Raw genomic sequence first — 27,499 nt, 5'->3', positions numbered from 1 at the left:
TTTAATGTTTATTTATTTATTTTGAGGGAGAGTGCAAGTGGGGGAGGTGCAGAGAGAGAGGAGAGAGAGAATCCCCAGCAGGACCCATGCTGTCAGTGCAAAGCCTGATGTGGATCTTGAGCCCATGAACTGCAAGATCATGACCTGAGCCGAAGTTGGACGCTTAACCGACAGAGCCACCCAGATGCCCCTGTTTGAATCTTATTTAAGGAGAAGACATTCACATAGTACTTATATACTAGAAAAAGCTATTTTTCTAGCTATTTACTAATTGCTATTGAAGCAAATTTTACTCATAATCTTTCCCCATCCATGCTTGATACATTCTTAATAGGAAAGGAGGATCTTTTTAAGAAGACATTTGTTATTTTGAACAAAAGTAAGCTTGAGTTGGAAGCAAATTTGGGTAAGCTCCAATTAAGTCATCTGTAGTTGTGCACAGACTCTCCCAGGGTGTTCAGGTCCCACACAGACCCTTTGAGAAAAGAGAATGGAAAGACTGAGGGGAGGCTGGACTCCTTTAAGAGAAGCAGGTGTCTCAGCCCCCAGGTGGAGTCATTTCCTGCCCTGTGATAAAGTCCGCCTGGGTGTGCGCCTCTGTCATTACCGTGGGCCAGTGGGGCACCTCCAGAGCAGCATGGTAAGTGGCTATGGTCCCCTACCTTGTTATCACTGTCGCTTCGGTGTGGTAGCAAATTTTACCCATCATATTTGGCCCACTTCACTACCAAACCATCCTTAATAAAGTCTTAATACAAAGGAAGAGATTTTTAAGGAGGCCATTTGTTTCTTTCAATAACTGTGTTTGAGGCAGATTTGGATAAGCTCTCATCCCATGCATCTGTAGTTTTGCAGCTTTTAGGAGAAGCTTGGTTGATTTGCAGTTGTTCACTCCTTTTTTCCTTAATTTTTTTTTTTAAATTTTATTTGTATTTTGAAAGAGAGAGAGAGAGAGGCAGAATCTGAAGCAGGCTCCAGGCTTGGAGCTGTCAGCACAGAGCCTGACATGGGGCTTGAACCCATGAACTGTGAGATCATGACCTGAGCTGAAGTTGAACTGAGCCACCCAGGTGCCCCTGTTCACTGCTCTTAGTTGAAGTGCTGAAGCAGGGAGCCCTCCTTCCTTTCGTTCCATGTTTGTTTTAGACCTGGCATGCTGGGTTTTCTGTAGAAATCAAATTGCTTCACTTTTAGGTAGGCTTGTAGAGTTTCTGGGGACTTCAGACCCAGGTCACCATTGCTAAGCTCATAAATGCGTGGCCGGGTAAAGTACACGGACATCTATCTCCTTGTCCTCCCTTGATTTCAGTTCTCGGGGGACAACAATGAACATAGTTACTTATAATTCCTGCCTGGGGATCATCTTTTAAGATCCACTGGCCTTTTAGTATCTTCTGTGCCAGTCTCAGTAATTTTTAGTATGTTAGAATTTTGAATTCTTAAATGGAAGCAGCCTTTCATACTGCTTATTCATCTTCGATGTTCTTAGCCCCTTGGACTCTCTCTTCAACATTTTAAGGATGTTTTAAGTTGTTTTGTTCTTAGAAATGATGCCTTCCTACGTGGGGGCTCCCTGTGGTCCCAGAAACGTTCTGTGTCTCGACTGAATCACTTTCAATATTCTGGGTGTGATATTGTACGATATATGTAGTCTTGCAAGGTATTTCTGCTGGGGGAAATGGGTAAGGGGTACACGAGATCTTTATGGTTTCTTACAACCATGTATGAATCTACAACTTGTCTTTATCTCAAAATAAGTGAATTAGAAAATAGTGCCTTCCTAGTAATTCAAATGGCCACGGTAGCAGCATTTATGAATGTGCGGTGACTTACCAGTATTGGTATTTGGTGGGCAGTTTACAGTCTTATTTTATAGTGTGACTAATATTTAGCAGATGCTCCAAAAGGAGGGAAAGGCTAAGAGAAGCAGAAGGTATAGATAGCCTTCTGTACTTTGGGACACAGTTATGTCTTGATTGGTCCTTCTTGGGCCAAGTATTCCTGGCGAGTCCCAAAATGACATGATCATGCCTATGTCTGAATGACTTGGGTAACAGACCTTGTGAAGACACTGTTACCTAAATTTAGGGAGCTTTGATCTGATTACAGTAGCTGATGTGCAGAGATCGTTGGAAGCCCAGCAGGTACGGGAGGGATGAGGCTGTGCTTTAAGAGTCTTAGAAGTTGGTTTATGATGGAACGTGTTGTTTGATTTTTATATGCCATACAGAGGTGGGAATATTGGTTGGTACTGAGTCAGGTGCTTTATTTTTTTTAATGTTTATTTATTTTTGAGACAGACACAGAGAGAGAGAGACACACACACAGTGAGAGGGAGAGAGAGGGAGACACAGAATCTGAAGCAGGCTCCAGGCTCTGAGCTGTCAGCACAGAGCCGGACGCAGGGCTCAAATTCACGAACCGTGAGATTGTGACCTGAGCCAAAGTCAGACGCTTCACTGACTGAGCCACCCAGGCACCCCTAGTGAGGTGCTTTCTAAATTGAGCTCACAGCCTTTGTCACGAGAGACCCGTAGCTGCACAGAGAAGGAACAAGGGGAAGGTGGTATTCAAGCGGTGAACTTGAATCCCTCATAAAGCAGAGAGGGCTGTGTCAGACCTTGTGGATCAAGGAGACAAAGTACACGGGCTTGATGCAGTGGGAACAGGAACAGAGTCCAAGTCTGACTGCAGGGCTGTGATCAGCCAGAGCTGCCTCCCTCCCTCCCTGGACTGAGTGGTCTTTTTGTCGTTGAGTCTCAACCTGTCCCATGCCCACTAGCCACCGAAACCCAACAACGTGCAAATCCCCAACTGCTGTCCTTGTGGTTTTCAGGATGTAACTTTTTCTTTCCTTCTCTCAGAGGAGCAAATATTTGTGTCTGTGTAAATTATCAAGAAAGTTAGATGGTGGCCTTTAAGAACAAGATGTGAATGGTGATTTAAAAGTAGGAGGGAGAGTAGAGGCCAATGAGGGTGGTAGAAAACAGTAGACTTTACACAAGAAAAATAATCACTGTCCAGACACAACTGCTGTTAATATTTAATGTTTTTTGCATTTTTAAAGATCTTTTTTGGGGCATCTGGGTGGCTCAGTCGGTTAAGCGTTCGACTCTTGATTTCGGCTTAGGTCATGGTCTCACTGTTTGTCGGCTCACGCCCCGTGTCTGGCTGTGTGCTATAGGTGCAGATCCTGCTTGGGATTCTTCCTCTCTCTCTGCCCCTCCCCCACCTGCACTCTCTCTGTCTCTCAAAATAAATAAATTAAAAACTTAAAACAATATCTTTCTATGCTTACTTTCTAATGTATTTGATATCATACTTTGTATACAACTATACAACTTACATACCTTTTTACTTGATAATTTATCATAAGCATTTCCCATGTCAAAAATATTCAAGGGTTACTTAACCCTTTCTAAAATGCCCAACGATACATGAATGTAGACTGGTTCTTGATTTTCACTTTCTAAATAATGCTGCGAGTGCCAGTGTGCCTAAATCTTTGTATTTGAGACTCTTTTCTTAATAATCCACCTGTGTATGTCATTTGCCTATTTACCTACTAGGTATCATAAGTGGTTTTTTTTTTTTTTTTTAAGATTTTATTTTGGGGATGGGTGCACCAGGGTGGCTCAGTTGGTTGAGCATCTGACTCGTGATTTTGGCTCAGGTCATGATTCCAGGGTCATTAGATTGAGCCCTACATTGGGCTGTGTGCTGGTCGTGGAGCCTGCTTGGGATTTTCTCTCTCTCCTCCTCTGACCCTCTCCCCCACTTGTGCGCATACTCTCTCTCAAATTAAAGAAAAAAAAGAATTAAATACATACAAATAAAAATAAACTATTTTATACAAACAAATGGTTAGCTCTCCAACATGTATTAATAGGTAAAAAAGAAACCTGATGTATAGTAACATGTATGTTAGGCTTCTGAGTGTTTTTAAGTATGTATGTGTATATGTGGGAAATTTCCAGAAGTATAAACAAAAAAAGTACTTTTATGGAGTATACCTTATGCTAGGGTTTTGAGGTGTTTTTTAAAATTTTGTTGTGGTAAAATATATATAACATAAAACAAAATAAAATAAAATAAAATAAAATAAAATAAAATAAAAAACTATTGAAGTCTAGGGAAAAAGGAGACTTTATTTTAAAGTAACCTCTACCCTCCACGTGAGGCTCAAACTCACAACCCCAAGATTGAGAGTCACGTGCTCTACTGACTGAGCCAGCCAGGCACCCCACAAGTGGTTTTTTTTTTTTTTAATTAATGTATATAAAATTGCCTTATCTATAGCCCTTAATGTGAAGGACTATATGTAAGTTAATTTTTACATACATCAACATTTTTGTTTGTTTATTACAGTATTGAGTCTAAACATTTCTGGGTTGTTAAATCCCTTACATGTAAGTTTCCTTGGTAAATTTTCCACTACTTTTATGCTTAGAACATTCTTCCTTATTCAGAGCACATCTGAATAGTAAATATAAAATCTCAAGTTATGAAAAGGTAGCACTTTAAAGTGCACTGGGTCTTAATACGTGTCAAGGTTATAAATTGATTTTTGAGGGGGCGGGGTTTATTCCTTTCCAGTAACTAGCAGCTATTTTTCTGGGTGAGGCAGCTTGATTTTATACATATATGGTATTTAACATGTATATAGCCTTACCTCATTCTTAGCCCCATTGCACAATAGGCGCTTAAATTACATTGTTGAAAGAAACCTTTTAGTGAAATTGGAGTCCTTGGTTTAATTGTTCCTAAAGCTTACCTGCAGCCTGGTTTTTGCTTTCCGTGAGACTCTTTTCATTAGCTTTATAATACATTTCTGTTGCTGGCTTCAGCTAGTTGGTTTCTCTCAATTGTGAGCAGAATTACTGAGGGACAGAGCGCGTGTTACCTAAGAAGGCCTGCTTCGTTCTAACTTACTATGGCTTATTTCAGAGGGAGTGCCTTTCCATTCACATTGGCCAAGCTGGCATCCAGATTGGGGATGCTTGCTGGGAACTCTACTGCCTGGAACATGGAATCCAGCCAGACGGCGCTGTTCTCGACAGTAAAAAGGATCAGGTGGAGAATGCTAAAATGGAGCATATGGGCGCGTCTTGCAATACCTTCTTTAGTGAGACCAGAGCCGGGAAGCACGTGCCCAGAGCCCTCTTCACGGACCTGGAGCCAACTGTTATAGGTAATGTGGGGCTGGCATTCTAGTGTGCTTAACCAGGTCCACAACCACAGCAAACAAACCCAGTACGAGTGCCTGGGATCATCAGATTACACTGGATCTATCTCAACAGGATCATAGGGACCCTTTTTAAATTTAGAAGGTCACTCATGACCACATAAGGTGATCAGCATGAAACATACCCAGAGGGCATACTAGCTTAGCTCTCTTTTCCTATGTGATAAAACACATTCAAACCTCGTGAGTTTCTCCACACACATGTGTTGTAGCAGAAGATCAGATCTTTTCCTGGATTGGAAAGCCAGTTGCTAGAAGCTTCTGACAAAGAATCTGAAATTTGGCATGACCCGAACATGATTCCAAAGAGGCAAGAAGCCAAATAAATCTTCTAATTGTGGGGGAAATGAATACAACGTTATGATTATTAATGGAAGACTTGAGTAAGCACTTGAAATGGGTCTACAGAAATGCTGGGGGGAGGAAGGGGTCTTACTGACTTGGAAAGGCTGGAGAGGAGGGTGGATTTGGGTTTGGTATTATGCATCAATTATTTACTGCTGTGTAATAAACTGCCTCCAAAATTAGTGGTTTGAAACAATAATGATGACTATTTTGTCCATGACTCTACAGTTTGGACGGGGCTCAGAGGGCAGTGCTCCTCTCTGCTCTACAGGGTGTCCTAAGGAGGCTCAAGTGGGAGCTGGAGATTCTTTTTTTATTTATTTTTTTAATGTTTATTTATTTTTGAGAGAGAGAGAGAGAGACAGACAGACAGACAGAGTGAGAGCGGGGGAGGGTCAGAGAGAGAGGGAGACACAGTATCCGAGGCAGGCTCCAGGCTCTGAGCTGTCAGCACAGAGCCCGACGTGGGGCTTGAACTCACGAACTGTGAGATCATGACCTGAGCTGAAGTCGGACGCTCAACTGACCGAGCCACCCAGGCACCCCTGGAGGTTCCACTTTGGAAGTGTTTCACCCTCATGGCTGGCAAGTTGGTGCTGGCTTGTTGGCTGAGAGCTGGGTCAGGGCTGTGGGGGCCACGGGCCTCCCCGCGGGCTGCCGAGACTTCCTCACAGCACGGCAGCGGGGTTCTAAGAGCAAGCATCCCAGGAGCACAAGGCTGAAGTCCATGGCATTTTAATACTCTAGGCTTGGAAGGGTGTTGACTTGCTGTAATTCGCTGGGTCAAGGCCATTACAAACAGAGATCCACTGAGGAAGGGAGTATAAGACCTCACCTCTTGATGCGCCAAGAGCGAGGTCTGAGAAGCACACGTGAGATGAGAAATACTCTGGTGGCCATCCTTGGAAAATGCAGTCTGTACGTGCTGGATTAGAGTTCATTTCCTGATCAGAACAATGTCAGATCAGGTATCACACTGAAGGTTGATTGGTGCCCGTGGGAAGCAGAAGCTGGAAAGGGTTATTATGAGGGAAACATGAGAACCGCTGAAGCCAGGATGCCTGCAGACAGATTCAGTATTTGTTAGACGTGAAAGAATTAAAAATAAGGAAATAGCGGTGGCTTCAAGAACAGGCGAAGCTAGTCTGAGGCTAAGAGAGGCAGTTATGTTGTATTTGGACTCTGAGTTATCAGTGCCCGAAGAGAATATCTGAATTTTTGTTTCTGACAAGTGGGACTTTGCAGCCATGAGCTTCATTTGCAGTCTGGTATCCCCGAAACCCGGACGGAGTGGAATATGTCCCCAGAGGACTGTGGTAAATGTAACTAAAGAAGCCACGCGACAGGCCACATCTCAGAATTATGAATATTGTAGCAGGTATTTTAACTTGTGCCAATCTGAAGACGCTGGGCCAGTTGGAGGTTTAAGACCTGGGATCAGGAGCTGAGCAAGTCAGGGAAGAGCTAGGAGGCAGGAAGAAACCAGAAGAAATTCCTCAGTCCTCTGGAATATAGCATAAAGAGAGGGTCTGGAGCTGGCCCAAACAAAGAGGCATATGCTCCAGCTTGGAGGAGAAGGTGCTGATTTTCCTTGTTCTCTTCAGCAACTAAGAGAGCCTCATACATGTGAGGCACTGTCCTTGACATTGGAGGTGTATGTAGTCGTACTCTTCATGGAGCCCATATTCTAGTGGCGGGCAGTTCTATAAAAACCAAATAGGGGCGCCTGGGTGGCGCAGTCGGTTGAGCGTCCGACTTCAGCCAGGTCACGATCTCGCCATCCGTGAGTTCGAGCCCCGCGTCGGGCTCTGGGCTGATGGCTCAGAGCCTGGAGCCTGTTTCCAATTCTGTGTCTCCCTCTCTCCCTGCCCCTCCCCCGTTCATGCTCTGTCTCTCTCTGTCCCAAAAATAAATAAACGTTGAAAAAAAAAATTAAAAAAAAAAACAAAAACCAAATAGCCTGATGGTGATCAGTGGATGGGGAAAAATAAGGCAGATCTGTAGGGGTAGGGAATGTTGTCCAAGTGGTGGGAGGTGCTTTTTCTAAAAGAATGTCAAGGAAGGCCTTGAAGAGAGGGTGAGCTGAAGGAAGAGAGGGCAGAGCCTTACCTCTCTGGAAGAGATCAGAAAAGACTTGATGGACAAAGTGATAGTCCATCTGAATCTTGAAGACGGGGTAAGAGGACTTTTAACAGTTCACAGATGAAAGAGAATGGAAAACACGAGCAAAGACACACTCAGATACCTGTGAATATTGTTTCTGCTTGAAAATGGAGAGGATGTTGATATAGTGGAGTCACAGAAGACTTAAACTGGCATGGAGGCAGACTATGGAATTTCCTTGAATAATATGTGTGGTATGAATCTGATGGGAAATAAAAAAGACTTAGAGCAAGGGAATGGCAGATTTAGAACTATACTTCAGTAATATTAATCACAGAGATGTATTCATTCCTGTATTCAATATTTCTTTAGCACCTGCTCTGTGCCAAGTACTGATCTAGAAAGAGAGTAGATTAAGTTACAAGATTTTTGTGTTGGATGGACTGGAATGGAGAATACCAATTTGAGAGGGGTCTAAACAGTAGAGGATTGAGGCGCCTGGGTGGCTCAATCAGTTAAGCATCTCACTCTCTCAATTTCAGCTCAGGTCATGATCTCATGGTTCGTGGGTTCAAGCCCCGTGTCGGACTCTGTGCTGACAGCACAGAACCTGCTTGGGATTCTTTCTTTCTGCCTCTCCCCTGCTTGTGCACTCTTTCTCTCTCTCTCTTTCTCTCTCAAAATAAGTAAGTAAACTTGAAAAAAAATAAAAAAAGAAACAGGAACGGATCATTTGCCAATGGATGTCCTTGAGAGAATTCAGGGGTGTCTCCCAGATTTCGCTGTTTCAATAATGGGGTTGAGAAATGAGGTAGGAATTCCAGAAGGGGACCTCGTTTTGGGCATGAGGAATTTGAGGGGTCTACAGGTTGGTCCCTTCCCCTTAGAAGATGGGGAACCAGAGGTGTTCAGTGAAAAGTTACCCGATAGAGTTAGTACTAAAAAGCCGTGAAAGTGGCTGATGTTCTCCAAAGCCAGCCTGAGTGGTTTTGAGTAAAGGAAAGGTAAGTTTAGGTTGTGTTTGTGGAGTAGAATTCTACTAAAGATATTCATAGGCAGAACAAGGGAGAGAGGGGAGGGAGGGACGGTTCAGAGTGGGTGAGGGGCCCCATGACTGAGAGGGTGGGTCGTTCTTCTCCTCCTTCCCTCTCTTCTCTGGGGTAGTGGCCAAGGATTTTGTGACAGGGAGGAAGGTGCTCATTGAGGAGTTCTGATTGGAATAATGGGGTGATGGTGTGTGAGACCTTGGAGATAGGAGTAGAGACTTAAGACACGTTTGGAGAGGAGGACAGAGGGTCAAGTGACGTGTGAGGAGTGTGCCAAGTGTGAGTCTGAAGGGGCCGAGAGCAAAGCTGGGGTGGATGGTACCCGTGAGGTGGGGACCAGGCGAGGAGGGATTTGGAGCAGGCGGCAAGCCTCCGGCTCTGATCACCCGTCGCAGGGCCAGGCTATGTGAGCAGACCCGTGAAAGGAACACGAAGGGAGGAGGAGTGGGAAAAGAAACTACCGGGAGCACAGGTCGTGGTGAGAAGGAATTTAGCAAAATTCAATGAACATTCATCCATCGAGGTAATGGGAGTAGACGGATGAATGAATATTGATCCCTTCCCTGCTGCCGTCCTAGTGAGTTCAGGCTGTTGTGACAAAATATCGTAGACTAGGGGTTAAACGGTGGAAATTTATTTCTCGCTGTTGTGGAGGCTGGAAGTTCAAGACCAGGGTGGCAGCGTGGTCGGTCTCTGATGAGCGCTGTCTTCTGGCTTTGCAGATGGCCACCTTCTTGCCATGTCCTCACATAGCAGAGAGAGAGATCCGCTCTCTGTCCTCTCACAAGGGCACTAACCCCATTCACGAGGGCCCCACCCCCATGGCCCGGTGACCTCCCCACACCATCACGCCGGGGGTGAGGGCTTCAACACCTATTCAAGACAGATCTTGGGGAGACACGAACATTCAGTCCATAGCAGTACCATGTATCAGTGAGGAACTGCACGGATATTTTCCTATAATCCCTTTAGGATTCTGTCAGGAAACCTTGCTATCCTCAGTTAACAGATGAAGCTGCCCAGTCTTGGGCAGGTTCTGGAACTTGCCTTAGATCGTTGAACTTTTGAGGGTAGAACTGGGTTTGACTCCAGATTTGCATACTAAGAAGAGCCATTCTCTTTTTTTTTATTTTTTTATTTTTTTATTTTTATTTTTATTTTTATTTTTTTTTAATTTTTTTTCAATGTTTATTTATTTTTGGGACAGAGAGAGACAGAGCATGAACGGGGGAGGGGCAGAGAGAGAGAGGGAGACACAGAATCGGAAACAGGCTCCAGGCTCTGAGCCATCAGCCCAGAGCCTGACGCGGGGCTCGAACTCCCGGACCGCGAGATCGTGACCTGGCTGAAGTCGGATGCTTAACCGACTGCGCCATCCAGGCGCCCCTTTTTTATTTTTTTCAATATATGAAGTTTATTGTCAAATTGGTTTCCATACAACACCCAGTGCTCATCCCAGCAGGTGCCCTCCTCAATACCCATCACCCACCCTTCCCCTCCCTCCCACCCCCCATCAACCCTCAGTTTGTTCTCGGTTTTGAAGAGTCTCTTATGCTTTGAAGAGCCATTCTCTTTTAACAACAACAACAACGAAACAGCATAAGCTAGTGGAGAAGACAATGTAATGGTGGTAGCAACACGAACACCTGTGTTAAGCTGAACCATATAAAGTTGCCAGCGGTTGATTATTTTTTATGTAAAAAATGTCAGTGTTGTACGCTGCCACCTAGTAACAATAGAAATGTCTGCAAGGTGCAGAGGTATCCCCGAGGAAGGGACGAGTAACTAGAGAGCCAGCCAACGTCTTCTCCCGAGGGAGCAGCACTGGCAGGTTCACAGAGGCCTGGAGGAACCTGCGCGTGTCACAGGAGTTCCGTGTGGCAGGAACTTGGGGCCGAGTAGGGGGGCAATGGTACACAAAGACCATCGGGCTGGGTGGTGGGCTAGGAGATGTGGTTGGAGAAAGGCTTTGGCAACTTTAAGATTTTGGGGGAGACAGTTGTAAGGATTTCAGGCGGAGTTGGAAGTAAGGAAGCAAGGATTGTCAAATCATCCTTTTTAAAAACTACTTCACTTCCTGAGGGTGCTGGTTAGGTAAAGACGCTGGGCCAGATCGCTCGTGTCTCTGAGCAAAGTGGAAAAAGGTGCCAGGAAGGGAGCGGACAGTTTGGGTGTGCTCATGAATGGCAGTGCTATAATCACTGATCTCTGGAAAAGTCGATTTTACTGAAAGAATTTATGGAACTACCTTCAGAATCTCAACTGGACATTATCATGAAGAACCAGGCTTCCAGAATGCCATAAATTCCCTTCTTAGGCTGAATTCAGCCTTAGACTTTTAGGTGAGAAACAGAGTTCACCCAGAATTATATGCCCACTTCTATCTTGTTTATCAGTGTATCTTTTAAAAACCTTAACTTTGGGTTTTTTGTTTGTTTATTTTTTTTGGTGTGCGTATGTTAAAACTCATTTAAATAAATTTTGGTAAATTAAGTATTTGGGGGTGTACAAAATTGTGGTTTAGAAATTCATGGTGATGTGCAGGGGAGCAAGGTGAGTTGAGAGAGCCATCTCGTTCTTAGACATTGGCTCGTTTCCTCTTAGGCAGTGATCTTCTGAAATGAACTATAGGTATCTGGTGACGGGACCAATGTGGTATTTGCATAAATACATGTCCTGAGATAATTGTATCATCATTAAAAAAAATTTTTTTTAATGTTTTTATTTTTGAGAGAGAGAGAGAAGACAGAGCACGAATGGGGCAGGGGCAGAGAGAGAGGGAGACACAGAATCGGAAGCAGGCTCCAGGCCTCGAGCTGACAGCGCAGAGCCCGATGCCGGGCTCGAACCCATCAACCGCGAGATCATGACCTGAGCTGAGGTCGGAAGCTCAACCGACTGAGCCCAGGCGCCCCTGTATCATTATTATTTATAATGGTTTCCTGTGGGTTGTGCGTTGTGCCCTGTGATCTCATTTAATCCTTGTAACAGTTCAATAGGGCAGGTCTTGTTATTATCCATGTTTGTGAGATGCGACAATGGAGGCTTAGGGATGGTAAGTGACTGCCCCGTAGCTGAATGGGGAAGGAGAACCTGAATGCAGGAACCGGATTCTTAGACACACGCCCTTGCTGCCGTGCAGTGTCCCGCCGTAACCAGGGCAGCGTCCCCAGAGCCTGCTTAGCCCTCCAACATAATTCTTCAGGAAGTGCGCTATGTGGATGGTTCTAAATTTGGGGAGCGGGACATGGACCTGGGACACATGTGTCTTGGTATTTCCTCGTGCTGCCCAGGTTTCTAAAAGGCAACAAAAGTAGGCAGGAGTTGCGCTTGGTCGTACTGAAGATTGCCAGTATCATAACCCGTTTCCCTGTTTTAGGCATTTATGTTAACTGCGTTTGAGATGTGTGAGTGTTTGAGTTGGCCACACCGTCCTTGTTAAAGCCTCTTTCCTTGCATACTACTAATAATTTAGATTGGTACGCTTTTCCTTGCTTTTCTGACACGCAGTTAGCCATTTGTGGATAGAGGTACTTGGCCTTGAAATGCCAGCGTCATCCCAGGGTGTGTGATGGGTGTGAATAGTGTCTCTTAAATATCTGTGTCCACCTAGAACCTCAGAATGTGACTTCGTTTGGAAATAAGGTCTTTGCAGCTGTACTGAGTTAAGATGGGGTCACACTGGATGGGGGTCGGCCCTACATCCCATGGTCTGCGTCCTTACGGGAAGAAGAGGGGACACAGCAGGGGGAATGGCACGTGTGACAGAGGCAGGCACGGGGGTCATGCAGGTACACTCAGAGGCACTCCCCAAACTGGCAGAGCTCACCAGAAGCCAGGAGAGTGGCATGGAACAGCCTCTCCCTGTCACTTCCAGAAGGGACCAGCACTGCTAACACCCTGATGTGCGACTTCCTGAGCTGTGACAGAACAGATTTCTCTCGTCCGAAGCCACCCAATTTGTTGTCATTTGTCACGGCAGCCCTAAGGAACTGATGAAAGGTGTGTGATAGGGAAACATACTTTCTGCTTATCTGGGAATAATGATACCTGTCCCTAAACTAAGGAAGGGTGATTCCGTGGTTTCAAGCCATTTGTCCACCACACAGGAGGACGGAGCAATCGGGGTCCTGGGCCGTGCAAGAATTCGGAGCAGGGCGTGCTGACCTCGTCTCCCCCTGCCCATGGGAGCACACTGACCTCGTGTCCCCCTGCAGATGGGAGCGTGCCCACCTCGTCTCCTCCTGCAGATGGGAGCGCGCTGAGCCCCTCTCCCCCTGCAGATGGGAGCGCGCTGACCTCGTCTCCCCTGCAGATGGGATCCGAGCCGGCCAGCAGCGCTCGCTCTTCCCCCCGGAGCAGCTCGTCAGCGGCAAGGAAGACGCGGCAAACAACTACGCCCGAGGCCGCTACTCTGTCGGCATGGGCATCATCGACCTCGTGCTGGAGAGGATCCGAAAGCTGGCAAGTGGCTCCCCTCTCCCTAGACAGATGCCCCGGTGCCTGGGCCCCACCTCCCAAGGGACCGGCATTTTCTAGCACAGGCATCAAGGCATCCAGCCTCTCCCCTTAGAGCCTCCTGCGGATGCGCAAAGTCGAGAAGCCACCGTATGTTGGCTCTGATTACGCTTTGTTCTGTAGGAAGGGCCAAAGAGACCTTTACCCTTGTTATATATAGCCCCATTTGCTCTTTTTTGGGTTTTTTTTCCTAGATTTATGGGGAAATGTTTTATTTTCCCCCCACTGCTTTATTGAGGTCTAACTGACACACAACATTGTGTAAATTCAAGGTGTACGTGTGATGATTTTATACACCTGTCCTGTACAGCGATTGCGGGAATATGGTTAACGTGTGTGCGTGTGGTAAGAGCGTTTAAGATCTCTCTTAGCAACTTCCTTTTTTTATTTTAGTTTTTTTAATGCTTCTTTATTTTTGAGAGAGAGAGAGTGCGAGGGAGGGAGGGGCAGAGAGAGAGGGAGACACAGAATCTGAAGCAGGCTCCAGAGCCCAACGTGGGGCTTGAACCCGTGACCGCGGGAGATCATGACCTGAGCTGAAGTCGGTCGCTCAACTGACTGAGCCGCCCAGGCGCCCCATTTCTTAGCAGCTTTCAAGCGTACAATACAGTATTGTGGACTAGAGTCACCATGCTGCCCACTAGATCCCCAGAACTCATTCACTTTCTAACTGAAAGTTTCTGCCCTGCAAACGTTGCCTCCCGGTTGCCCCCACCAACAGCCCCTGGCAGACACTGTTCTACTTTCCCTTTTTATGAGTTTGATCCATGATACAAATGGGATGATACAGTATCTGGCTTTCTATGTCTGACTTCCCTCACTTAGCGTAATGCCCTTAACATCCATCCATGCTGTACAAATGGCAGGAGGTCCTTCTTTTTAAGGATTAGCCCCCTTCCACTCTTGCTTCTGCCCAACTCGTGGCTTATCTTGTTATCACAGACTCGTGGCTTATCTTGTTATCACAGACTTCCAAAGCATCTGGACACTCGTCCTTTTCCAGTAGCATCCCACTATTTGTGAAGTTAACAAGAGGCACATCCTACCTGGAGATGAGTTACCCTACTTACGAACAGTCAGTTCTTCTTCGGGGATCTGGAGAATCCTTTGTCTAGGACCTGTTTTGGTGTTTGACATAATCCTTACGTAATGCGATGCCTTTTACACCCACAGAGTAGACTGGGTATAGAGGTGATAAGTACTTCATCTAGTGGCGGAGGGGGAGGGATCTGTTGCTTCAGTATTTTGCCAGTCATTTTCTTGTCTTTGTTACTGATAAAGACCTTGCTTTAGATCACATGCAGATAAATCCGTGGAGGGCAGCTAACAACAGGTGGATGTTCAGGTTTTGCCTACAGTAAAATTCTAACGCGCTTCCCCTACTCCACACGCTCGCATGTGTTACCGTGGCGTTAATCACGGTTGACCAGTTCTTTGTGAAGGTTTTGTTTGTTCGGGGGAGCTTGTAGTGTCCCCTCTCACTGCTTCTGGCTTCGTTGGGCCCATTCTCACGTCTCCTTTACTTCCCCAGGCGGAGCACTGCAGTGGGCTTCAGGGATTTTTGATTTTCCGGAGCTTTGGAGGAGGGACTGGATCGGGATTTACATCTCTCTTAATGGAGAGGCTCGCGGCAGAATATAGCAGGAAGACAAAGCTGGAGTTCTCGGTCTATCCGGCCCCCAGGATCTCCACTGCTGTCGTAGAACCTTACAACTGCATCCTCACCACCCACTCCACCCTGGAGCACTTGGACTGCACCTTCATGGTGGACAACGAGGCCGTCTATGACATCTGCCACCACAAACTCGGTGCCGAACGCCCCTCTTATGCCAACATTAATAGGCTGATAGGTCAGGCGGTCTCTTCCATTACTGCTTCCCTCCGGTTTGAAGGGCCCTTGAATGTGGACCTGACTGAATTCCAGACCAACCTCGTACCGTATCCGAGAATACATTTCCCCGTGACAGCCTTTGCCCCCATCGTCTCTGCCGACAGTGCCTACCACGAGGAGCTCTCCGTGTCTGACATCACCGCTGCTTGCTTTGACTTCTCCAATCAGCTGATCAAGTGCGACCCTCGGCTGGGGAAGTACATGGCCTGCTGCCTCCTCTACAGAGGGGACGTGGTCCCTAAAGATGTGAATGCAGCCATTGCAGCCACGAAGCTGAAGAACTCTGTGCAGTTCGTAGACTGGTGTCCAACCGGTTTCAAGGTGGGCATCAACAGCCAGCCACCCACGGTGACGCCAGGAGGGGACCTGGCCAAGGCCCGGCGGGCTGTGTGCATGTTGAGCAACACCACGGCGGTCGTGGAGGCCTGGGCCCGCCTGGACCGCAAGTTCGACCTCATGTACGCCAAGAGGGCGTTTTTACACTGGTACGTCGGAGAAGGCATGGACGAAGGCGAGTTCTTAGAGGCCAGGAAAGACTTGGCAGCCCTGGAGAAGGATTACGAAGAAGTGGGGCAAAGTCCCTGAGGCAAATGTGGCCGGTGAGGATGAAGACTCCATCAAAGCCCGTGCTTTCGGGGCGCCTGGGTGGTGCAGTCGGTTAAGCGTCCGACTTCAGCCAGGTCACGATCTCGCGGTCCGTGAGTTCGAGCCCCGCGTCAGGCTCTGGGCTGATGGCTCAGAGCCTGGAGCCTGTTTCCGATTCTGTGTCTCCCTCTCTCTCTGCCCCTCCCCCGTTCATGCTCTGTCTCTCTCTGTCCCAAAAATAAATAAACGTTGAAAAAAAAAATTAAAAAAAAAAAGCCCGTGCTTTCTTTTCAGGACACTATTTACGCCTCACGGGTAGATGTCCTCATTAGAAGAAACTGGAAACCGAATCAAACAAGACCCTGAGTTCCACACTAGATGAGATGGCTCGGTACCAACGATGAGCTCAGATTTCCTTGTCTGTAGTGCAGTTCAGCACGGCTCCCTTGAACCTTTCAGGTTTGGGGTCCTTCGAGCTACTGGATCACATCTATGTTTCTTTCCTTCTTTTTTTTTTTCTCATAATGGAAACCTAGCTCTATTCTTGGCTTTTGCAACAAAAGACCATGAACCCCTAAAGTCAGTGCTCTTGCTTTCCCTTTCCTGAGGTGTAAAACAGCACATGTTAATTATTACTGTTATTTCCCCCGTGCCTATATTTTGTACGTTGATTAAGTAATGAATATTTTCAGTATCATTCTTTTCTTTCTTCCAAATGTGGGCCTTAACGTCTCAGTTTGCCGTTTATACAAACAAACCAGTAGCAAGAATATTCTTGGGGCTTTCAAACATTTTTTTTTAACGTTGATTTATTTTTGAAGGAGAGAGAGACAGAGTGTCAGGAGGGAGGGGCAGAGAGAGGGGGGAGACACAGAATCCAAAGCACGTTCCAGGTCTGAGCTGTCAGCACAGAGCCCGACACAGGGCTTGAACCTGTAAACCACGAGATCATGACCTGAGCCGAAGTTGAAGGCTTAACCCACTGAGCCACCCAGGCGCCCCGGGTCTTTCAAACATTTGCATCTGTGATCCTGTGGGTCAGAAGGTGAAACTGAGCTCCCTCGGCTCCCCATCCTTGAAGAGATGTTCTCCAAGTGTGGCCGGCAGAGCCCTGCATCAGACCCAGTTGAGAGGTTTGGGGGAAAAAACGCATAATCTTGAGCTTCACTGTGGACTTGCTGGATGAGAAGCCCTGGGGACTGGAGAGGGCATGATGACCCAAGAGTTTGAAGTTAAAAAAAAAAAACAAAAACACATAATGGAATTCATTTTTGGTACTAAATTATCCCACTTTCAAACCAGCTATAACTCAAAATGGAAAAAATAGCTATAAATGCAGTAAAACCATCAGCCACTTTTTTTTTTTTTATAATCCACGATATTTAGTCTGCCTAACTGTTGGAAGGTGAACTAGATACTGCAAAGTCTTGCTCTTGAGCTGATGGTAGTTTCCAGGTGTCTCCATCAGCTGTGGTGTTTACCTTACAGCCCTGGTCCTCCTGTGTCCTCTCTTGGCCTCAGCGTGCTCAGGGCTTTTGGTTCGGGCAGATACTCTCAGGGTAATAGATGCCAAAGCCTTGGCTGAAGGCGTAAAGTCGAGTGTCCTATTGAGAGGTTTGCCAAACTGCTGCATTACCATCTCCTTGCCTATGCCAAGACCCAGAATGGCCCCCCCACCTTTACTGGTTTCCTGGTCGATGCTTTTAGGTACTGACCTCACCGCCCTGGGACGTGGCCTTCAAGAGCTCCATTCGCACGATGGACCGTTTTGCCTGCTTTCCGCTCACACGTTGCCACCGCAGAGGCCAGTGAGCACAGTTTGGTGGAAATGATGTCTCCACACCTTAAGACATCCCTGTCTGTCAAGATACGGTTTTCCCCACCCCAGCCATCGGTGAGTTTTTGCTCAGTCCTCAAATCTCTGAGCATTTGGCTGATCTGCTTTGGACTCTACTTCCGAGGCCCCCTGCCAAGGGCTGAGTCTCCACTGATACTAAAACGACTTCGTACCAGAGTTCCCTTTGGACCCCGAGGCCTGTTAATCCTAAGATGTGCCAAGACTTCAGCATAGTAACAGGGAAAGGAATACGATTCTCATTCCTATATCTCTGACTTGCTGTGATCAAATATTTGGAGGAAAGTAAAAAAGAAAAAAGAAAAGAAAACTGTTTTCTACAAAGAAATGAGTGATTCGGTGCGCTCTGTGGTCACTTTCACCAAATCCAACATAGACCAGCTGTGGGTTGTGTGGCTCTGTATTTAAGGGTGAAAGAAAGCCTTCAATACTTGAAGGATCCTTCTGCCAATATCCAAATTTACGGGGCTCCATTTTTCAACCAACCTATGTGTCCAATATGCTCTCTTATTAAGTAGTAAATAAAGATATTTGATGACCTAAATATAATGGATAGTCCACATACCGGTGAGTTTTAGGATTAGGTCTCCTAAGACGTAGTCATCAAAATGCAAATACTAGTCTCTAGACTGTTTTTTTTTTTTTTTTAATTTTTTTTTTTCCAATGTTTATTTATTTTTGGGACAGAGAGAGACAGAGCATGAACAGGGGAGGGGCAGAGAGAGAGGGAGACACAGAATTGGAAACAGGCTCCAGGCTCTGAGCCATCAACCCAGAGCCTGACGCGGGGCTCGAACTCACGGACCGCGAGATCGTGACCTGGCTGAAGTCGGACGCTTAACCGACTGCGCCACCCAGGCGCCCCAGTTTTTTTTTTTTTTAATAAAGTTTATCACCAAATGGTACAGCGTAAGTCGTGGCATTGTTACAACTATGTGATTTTGAAATGTATACCTCCCCACATCTTAAAATCCCCGCCTTGAATACAGTTACTTCTCAAGGTCCTTGCCAGTCCCAAGATTTTGTGAGTCTAAGATTTGATTCACTTGTGATGCCACATGCCTCCACATGTCATACGTGATATTAGATTTACCAGGTATTTGTATTATTCATGTTTCCTTGCCATTCATTAAACATTCATTTTTTTCTTTCTTTTAGTGACACAACATTCAAACTTGACTCATTAGCATCATGTTTCCGCCACTTCCTGGACACTGAAAAAACCATAGTACATTTCCACTCACTAACCATCCGCCTGTCTTTTGTGTATTGTTGCCTTATATTGTAGGGCCATATGTATTTTATTTTATTTATTTATTTATTTATTTATTTATTTATTTATTTTTAATATGAAACTTGTCACATTGGTTTCCATACAACACCCAGTGCTCATCCCAACAGGTGCCCTCCTCCGTGCCCATCACCCACCCACTCTCCCCTCCCTCCCACCCCCCATCCCTGCCGTATGTATTTTAAACCTTACAAGGCATGGACTATCGTTGCTGCTGTTTTAAACTGGATGTCTGCTTAGATTTACCTTCCTAGTTACCATCTGGTACTGTTCGTTTCTCCTTGTGTTACCAAACTTCCACCTAGGATCATTTTCCTTCTGGCAAAAGACCTGCCCTTGGAAATTCTTTCGATGTGGATCCCGGGTTGAGAGGGGATGATATTTGCCTTTTCTTCCTCAGAGAGGGAGATCATCTGAAATCCTGACGTGTGGTCTCGAGGCAAGGACTCTCTTATTCATCTGTGTATCTACAGTGCCAGGCACAGAGTAGGTACTCCCATACTTACTAAATTGAGAAGTGCCAGGAGATGACCTTATTTCCTACTTTACTGAAATCACATCCATCTGATTCTTAACTTCTTCCATTCCTCTTCGTACACTTGAACTTGTTTTGAATCTGCACATACCCCGAGGAGTAGCTCTCCATTGCAAGGACATCTGTCATTTTTGTACCTTCTCTTGACTCCTCCCTTCTAGAAGACCTCACTCCTTCAGTCCCCTTTGTATATTCGGTGTCTTTCTCCACTGATTTTGTTGTTGTTGTTGTTGTTCTTTTCCTTACTTGTATCTCCAGGTCTCTTCCTTCAAAACATCAATCCCTTTTTCTAGATTCTACTTCCCCCGTAACATACTCTCACATCTTTCCGCTCTGCCAGGCTTCTCAAAGGAATATGTACATATGATGCCAGCATGCCGTCTTCTCACTCCTCAGCAGTTGTAAGCTGTCTCCCCCACCTTTCTACTGACACCTTTATCTTGAAGATCACTGATTGTACCTCACTTATCAAACGTAGACCTTCTCAGCCTTCAGATTTCTTTACCCTAAGCGTTTTGGTTACTCCTTTTCCTTGAAACTTTTCCTTTGGCTCCTGGGGTTCTCCTTGGTTCTCCTGCTACATCTGGCATCTCTGTATCTCCTCTTCCACCTGGTCTGGCCCTGTTGGAGATGCCCTTGGCGTTCTTCTCTGGCCCTTGGTTATCTCATCCACAACCACATTAGCTCCATGAAAACCCTAAACATTCCTTCTCTCAAGGTTTGTGCTGAAACTTCTGACTGCTTGCTGGACCTGTCTTCTCAGATGTCTTATCTACACTTAAATTTAACTTCTTCCAAGAAAACGTTACCATTTTCCCCGAAAAGAAATCTGCTCCTCCCTTAGTGTTCTCTGTCTTGTGCATTGACGTCATCTTCCCAGGTTCTAAACAACACCGCCCTTTCTGACTGTTTTCTTGCTCCCTACATAGCCTGAGTCCTCTCAATTCTATCATGTTCCCAGGATCCATTGCCTTCCCACTCTTCCCAATAAAACCATCATGGCTCAGGCCATCACATCCTCTTCCCAGGGCCAGCACACTAGCGTCCAAAGGCTCTTCTGCCTTTCCCTTTGTCTTCCTCACCTATCCCACACACCACTCTGACGACATCCTAGAGCACAGCTGAGGTCATTTTGCCCCTTGGCTCAGAGCGTTAGTGATCCCCGTTGTCTTAGGTATGAAGTCCAAATCCCTGCACATGGTGGGTAGGGCCTGTCCCCATGAGTCCCAACTTGTATTTCCAGTCCCAGCCAGACTGGAGCATTCCCTGCTTCCCAGCACGTGTTTTTCTCTCTCCTCTGCCTTTGCTCCTTCTCGCCGCTCTTTCTTCCTTCTCTCTGTGACCGTGTGATGTAACGCCTACTTCAAACCCAGTTCTTCTGTTCCTTAGAGCTTCTTGGGCGTCCATTTACTCTCACCCCAGGGTTAGGGATAGTTGGGATATGCTGTGAAATCTCTCACTGTGTTGGAAATATTGTAGTAAATACTTATTAGTGAAATAGAGATATTTTTGTGGGTGCATATCCTACATAGAGCTTTGAACTTGTATTAGACTTTTACTATTTAATGTACATGCGTTGTTTCTCTCTCCAGACACCAGAGGGCACTAGTGGCATGCTTAACTAACCCCTCAGTTCCTGTAATTTTGGGGGTGTTTTGGACATTTGTACGTGTGTGCATCTGTGCATATTCTCACACTCAGAAAAGACCATTCAGAGGTTTTCTTTTGCTTTTAAAAATTAGTGATCTACTCAAATGAAGATCTAAAACCTAATTGTTTCCTAAACTTTTAAGGTCAGCTTGAGAACCTTAACAATTCCTAAGTTTAGCAAATGTAAATACTTACTTTTGAAGGGAATACACATAAATTTGTGGTTTCCTTTGCAATCTTAGATGGCTGCTCTTAAATATTTTCGATTGCATCGACAAATCTATTATATTCCGTTTTCTTTTAAGGACTCTGTCCCACAAACTTTTGCAAGTACTCTAAGTAATTCTAAAAATCTAATCGGTGAAACTATAAATGTGCTGATTAAGGGCATGCAAGAGTTTCACACTTTATGAACTGGTGCGATTTCGATTTAAGATCACAAATGTAAATTATTCACATATTTTAAAATTGGAATTGTAAGCCCAAAAATGTTTCCCTTAGGCCACGTACCCTTAACTATCACAAAAACTACTTTAAGTGCTAGGTATGCACAGATTCCTTGTAGCAAGAACGTTACTACGTTATTTGATTGACTCACTAGTTATTTACTGGCCATCTACCGTGTGCTACTTACCATTCTGATCACCAGGGATACAACATTGAACAAAACAAGAATAATCCCTTCCCTCAAGGGGTTTATATGGTAGTGCAGGTGGGGGGTGAAAGACAATAAACAGGACATTAAATTATTTTGGGTATTAGAAGGTGACAGGTACAATTGGGAAAAATAAGCCATGGTAAGGGGCTCTCGAGAGGAGGGCAGTCACTTGAGGCCTCAGCGAGAAAGAGGCATTTGGCAAAGACTTGGAGGAAGGGACATGGAGAATGCAGATTATCTGGAGCAAAAGCGTTCTCCAGGAAAAGGAACCAGCAAAGAAGATTTAGAGGAGTGGCCGGTGGGGAAAAAGGCAAATGGAGTATGGTGTCCTGAAAGTCAGGCTGGAAAATGGTGTCTGAAGGCGTTAGTGGTCCACTGGGTGAAATGATGCTTACAGGTCAAGAAGGAGGAGGGCTGTCCCTTGACCATTGAATTTAGCAACATGGAGGTCTTGGCTGACCTGGATGGCCAGTTTCAGTGGAATGGGAGGGATGGAAACCTGATAAATGTGGGTTTTATGGAGAATGAGAGTCACTTATTCCGCCCAAAAAGGATTTGCCATAAAAGGAGCAGAGTCATAGGCAACAACCTGGCAGGGGTGGCAGGTCAAGGTTGATTTGGGGTTTGTTTCTGATGCAGGCAAAGTAAAGTGGGTTTGTGTGCCAATGTGAGTGGTGCGGTGGGGGAGGTAACGCGGATGATGTGGGGGAAAGAAGGGGAAGTTGTCGGATCAAGGAGGCAAAAGGGGATGGGAGCTTCATGCGTGACACAGGATTGTCCCTGACACGGGGGCACGGGTGGTGCATCCAACTTAGAGAAGAAGGCGGAGTGTGTGAATAGTGTCGCTCTGGGTAGGTGAATGTGGTGATGGGATTTGTGAAATTCTGCTTCAGAAGCATCTGATTTTCTTACTGACATGAAAAGCAAGGTCACCAGCTGAGGTTGGATACGGGGAGGAGATAGTTGAGGTTTGAGGAGAGAAGAAGACGAGTGGGAGCCTAAGGGAACACGATGTCCTCATGACGCAGCAGGAAGAGCTCGCCAGGATTGTAAAGTGACAGCACTGACCGTGTGTGCGCATGTGCATGAGTGCGTGTGTGTGTGTGTGTGTGTGTGTGTTTGAAGCATCGTTCAGCTTCGGGGTGCAGTGGCAGAGTAGTGGAGTGTTCGAATTCACCAGGGTTTAATCAATAAGGCAAAGCAAAAGCAGAACACGGGAATTGCCGGTGTCCACAAGGGAACCATGATTGGTCACAGCATTTACACTGGCAACGGGTGAAGAGAAGTTTTGAGGATTGATGGATTATTGGTCTCGGTGTGGCCGGAAGATGGTTGGAGTTGGCATCCTGGAAAGAGCAAGCTGGGAAGATAGGAGGGGTGGTTGGACAGCTTGGGATTCAATGACTAAGTCGTTAAGGGGAGCAGAAGCGACGCCCAGGAAGCTGGATGGGTCCTCAAACGTGTGTTGAAGTCGTGAAGGCGGGAGTGGTGTCAGAGAGACTGATGAGCTAAAATGATCAGGAAATGAGGTGCACTGACCCAGGTGTTGGTGAATGGTAGCAACAGTGGAGGGCAGTGAGTGGGGTGATCATCTGATGACCGAAGGTCCAGGGGGGGAGCAATGGCTTAGGGAGGAAGCAGGAGAATTATTTTCTGGGACAAAACGTGTATCTTTAAGAAAACACTGTGTCATCCCATAGACTCGACGTTTCCTTCCAAGATACTTTTTTTTGTCTTTTCCCTTCTCGGCTCACTGAGGCTTCTTAGTGACATCCACCAGGCTGTGGCAGGTTCTAACCAACGTGCTCAACCCTGGGGATAGTGGATGATGGGAACTTCAGTAGTTAAAGAACAAGGTGGGATCATTATTTGTACCCTTGAAACTAATATAATGACATCATGGGGTATGTCGATTATACCTCAATACATTTTTTTTTAAAGAAGAAATTGTTCCATAGCCCATACGTAGATTAATGTCAGATTGAACTTCATCTATAATTCTTTCTTTTTTTTTTTAAGTTTATTTATTTATTTTGAGAGAGACAGAGATAGCAAGAGCAGCGGAGGGGCAGAGAGAGAGGGAGAGAAAAGGAATCCCAAGCAGGCTGTGTACCATCAGCACAGAGCCCGATGCAGGCCTTGAACTCATGAACCATGAGATCATGACCTGAGCCAAAATCAAGAGTCAGTTACTCAACCGACTGAGCTACCCAGGCGGCCTCATCCATAATCCAATGGTAGCTAGTAGCTATACCATTGGACCAGATTTCATATTTCTTTGGCTCCTAATATATGTAACTCTCTTTTTAGCTTAATACTACGTACTTGTGAACTTGTACATCTCCCATTTCTTGGAATTATATAAAACACTGGATTCTGGGTAGCACTCAGCTTTCCCTGATTATTTTTGGTCACAGCTTCCAAAGTCATTCCACTGTCACAAAGCAGGCTCCTTTGCTGGCTGTTGGTGTTTGTTTTCAGATTTCTTACGAGGTACAAATTTAGAAGCCACATCATCCATTCACTGGTCTTGTCTCCTTTGAAGAGTTTCACTTGACTTATGAGCCTTCTTTTATTTTATTATTTTTTTTATAATTTTTTTTAATGTTTATTTTTGAGAGAGAGAGAGCAAGCACAAGCAGGGGAGGGGCAGAGAGAGAGACAGACACAGAATCCGAAGCAGGCTCCAGGCTCTGAGCGGTCAGCACAGAGTGTGAAGCGGGGCTTGAACTCACAGACCCTGAGATCATGACCTGAGCCGAAGTCGGACGCTTAACTGACTGAGCCACCCCCGCGTTCCAAGGCTTGTTTTATTGTCAAAAGAGATTTTTGGAGCGCCTGGGTGGCTCAGTCAGTTAAGTGTCCCACTTCGGCTCAGGTCATGATCTCACGGTTCGTGAGTTCGAACCCCACGTCGGGCTCTGTGCTGACAGCTCAGAGCCTGGAGCCTGCTTCGGATTCTGTGTCTGTCTCTCTCTCTGCCCCTCCCCCACTCGCACGCTATCAAAAATAAATAGAGAATAAAATAAATAAAAAAAGAGTTTCAACTACTTTTTCAAGGGAGCTCAAACCAACACGAAGAATCTGGCAGAAATTATGTTGAGAATTTTCACTGATGTGAACTCATCGTTATCACCCCGTAAAACTACTTCCAAATTTTTCCTGTGAACCTTGTACACCTTTGCATTCCCCACAACTTTTTCTAAGTCTTTTCTGTGGTGTGATTTGCTTTCCTGATCATGAAGAATTGATACTAGTGATGCATGAGTCGTACTCATCCTTGACAAGGAAAGATCACTGATCCCTGTGGTATTATCCATCCCACGGTCTCTCTGTGGATACAGCCAAAGCATTATTATAATTATGATCGTTATTTTCATTTAAATCCAATTCAGAGGAGGGGCCTCGGTGCTAACTCTTCTGATCGTTAGAAAGTCCGTTGACCTTTGTAGGATAACTTACCGTCTTTATTTTCTGGTTTTTAAAAAATGTATTTCTACAAAGTTCTGTCAAAGGTGGCAGGTGGAGCGGTGGCCATCTGTGGGTGTGGCTGTTGGCTTTCTAGCGCGTGACCGTGAACTCCGCTCTGGCTGGGGCTGCACTCAGGTCAGAGGCTCCGCCTCGGGAGCTCAGTCAGAGAATGCTGGACACGCTCCTGCACAAACCCGCCCTTTCCCACTGTCGCTGGGGCGGGTTTTGGCAAATTTCTAGTCGGTTAACTGCACTTATGCTCACATTTAACTCCTGGGGAAGGCTCAGAACGCACCTGCTGGGGACGTAATAATCCCAAATCCGAGTGAATGCCTGTGCTGCTTCCCGGTGGCTTGCACGCCCGTGGGTCGCTGAGGTTCGCGCCAGCTCTGTGAGGCAGGGGCTTGGCTGGCGTCTTTATGCCCCTGGTGCGTGGGAAGGGTCAGCTCTGCATGCAGGGACAAGTGGAGGCATCGTGGCCGCTTCCCAGCTGGGGAAACTTGGGCAGGCGCCCTCGCTCCTCCGAGCCTCTGTCTTCCCACCCCCCCCACCAAAGATAAATTTTAGCTTCACCAGGTGGTGGTATATTTACAAAAAGAGAAAAAGCACTCTGGTTTTTGCAAGGACCTGTGTCTTTACCACCCTCTTGATCGGAGCTTTTGTAATGCATCTACTATGATTAAAAAAAAAAAAAAACAAATCGGGTCCAGACAAGAGCCAGCAGTGACACTGAGCCTGCCTGCAGTGTGATGCCAGCTCCAGCTTTTTTTTTTTTTTTAATTTTTTAATATTTACTTAGTTTGGGGAGAGAGAGAGTAGGGGAAGGGCAGAGAGAGAGAGGGAGACACAGAATCCAAAGCAGGTTCCAGGCTCCCAGCTGTCAGCACAGAGCCTGATGTGGGGCTTGGCTCGAACTCACAACCCGGGCGATCATGACGGGATATCCGAAGTCAGACGCCCAACCCACTGAGCCACCCGGGCGCCCTACCCGCTCCAACTTTTATGTTCTAGTTTTAGGTTGTTCGTGAAACTAAAAATGTGACCCCCTGCTTGATTTTTTCATCAGCCAAGTTCGTCCCGTTTCCTTGTCCTTTTGTGTGAACAGAATATGCGTCATCAGAGCAAAAATAGATAAAGTGCAAATTTAAAAATCCTCAAAATGGAGAAAATAATATCTACCTTAAAATATACTTGTGAGAAATCGATGCGATCACGTTCATGAAGCAGGGTTCCCGGGGCATCGGCACGGGGAGTGGAAGGATTTGCTCGGGGCCACGTAGTGAGGAGACCCTAAACTCCCATGTGGGTATTCTGAGTCTCGGGCTACAATTCTTTCTGCTCTGCCACGGGGCTTTTCTAGGATGGAAACAGGTTGCCTTTTCAGGTTTTTGAGCTTTGGTCCTGTTAAGAGATGAGGTATTTTTCATCTCAAGTTTAACTTAGCATTAAAAAAAAATGTCCAGTCTCACTTCTTCCAGTAATTTCTGCTGGAAGCAGGGTTGCTGAGTTAAAAGCAAAATGGGGGTTCCTGGGTGGCTCAGTCAGTTAAGCGTCCGACTCTTGATTTTGGCTCAGGTCATGATCTCAGTCTGTGAGACTGAGTCCCACATCCAGCTCAACACTGACAGTACAGAGCTTGCTTGGGATTCTCTCTCTCCCTCTCTCTCTGCCCCTCCCCTGCTCTCTCTCTGTCTCTCTCTCTCTCAAAATAAATAAACTTAAAAAAATAAATACAGGTAAAATGAATTTGTAGGGACACCTGGCTGGAACATGCAACTCTTGCGCTCGGGGTTGTGTGTTCGAGGCCCATATTGGGTGTAGAGATTACTTAAAAATAAAATCTTAAAAAAATGAACTTGTAACTTGGTTAAGTATTTCCAAAGTGCCTCTCTAGTGCTTATGTTCCCGCCAGCCAGCAGTAGTGGAGGGAGGCTAGTCACCTCATCCGTGGAGTCTAGGTTAGTCGTCACACTTACAGACTTTTGACGGACATGTATGGACGCACTGCAAGGTGAGACATTGTGTATGAGTGCAGTTCTTGTAGGCATGACGTTTACCAGCTTCTCATACATGCAGAGATTATTTGTGTTTGTGTGTGTGTGAGAGAGAGAGAGAGGGGGGCGGGGGAGAGATCTATTCACATCCTTGCTTATTTGGGGGGAAGTTGTTCTTTTTTTCTCAGTTTTCTTGCTGATATCTCTTTATAGTGGACTTTTACTCCTATTAAACCTTCTAATCTCCGAATGCCTCATATATTTTTTTATGCCAGTTGCAATCACTTTCCAGTTCATCGCTTACACAGCCCG

General features: G+C 45.9%; 1 protein-coding gene across 1 annotated transcript; it reads left to right on the top strand.

Annotated features, from left to right (window-relative positions):
- Positions 1-203: 203 nt before the first annotated feature.
- Positions 204-16,427, top strand: TUBAL3 (tubulin alpha like 3). The gene is made up of 5 exons (XM_045466098.1): positions 204-640; positions 4,948-5,191; positions 13,055-13,203; positions 14,789-15,767; positions 16,006-16,427. Exons 1-4 carry the CDS (start codon positions 491-493, stop codon positions 15,731-15,733), a joined length of 1,488 nt encoding a protein of 495 aa, XP_045322054.1. The 5' UTR covers positions 204-490; the 3' UTR covers positions 15,734-15,767; positions 16,006-16,427.
- Positions 16,428-27,499: the final 11,072 nt, after the last annotated feature.

This window comes from Leopardus geoffroyi, chromosome B4 (assembly GCF_018350155.1).
Source record: "Leopardus geoffroyi isolate Oge1 chromosome B4, O.geoffroyi_Oge1_pat1.0, whole genome shotgun sequence".
In the NCBI taxonomy this organism is placed as follows: Eukaryota; Metazoa; Chordata; class Mammalia; order Carnivora; family Felidae; genus Leopardus; species Leopardus geoffroyi.
Note: the sequence above shows the minus strand (reverse complement) of the source record. Positions and strands in the feature narration are given on the sequence as shown.

What these genes read in the sequence shown, in the direction of transcription:
- TUBAL3 (XM_045466098.1), top strand. Translation starts at nt 491, where the DNA reads ATGGAAAGACTGAGGGGAGGCTGGACTCCTTTAAGAGAAGCAGGTGTC. An exon ending in CCTGGAGCCAACTGTTATAG is followed by an intron (nt 5,192 to 13,054) that starts GTAATGTGGGGC and finishes TCTCCCCTGCAG; the next exon opens with ATGGGATCCGAGCCGGCCAG. An exon ending in TGGAGAGGATCCGAAAGCTG is followed by an intron (nt 13,204 to 14,788) that starts GCAAGTGGCTCC and finishes TTACTTCCCCAG; the next exon opens with GCGGAGCACTGCAGTGGGCT.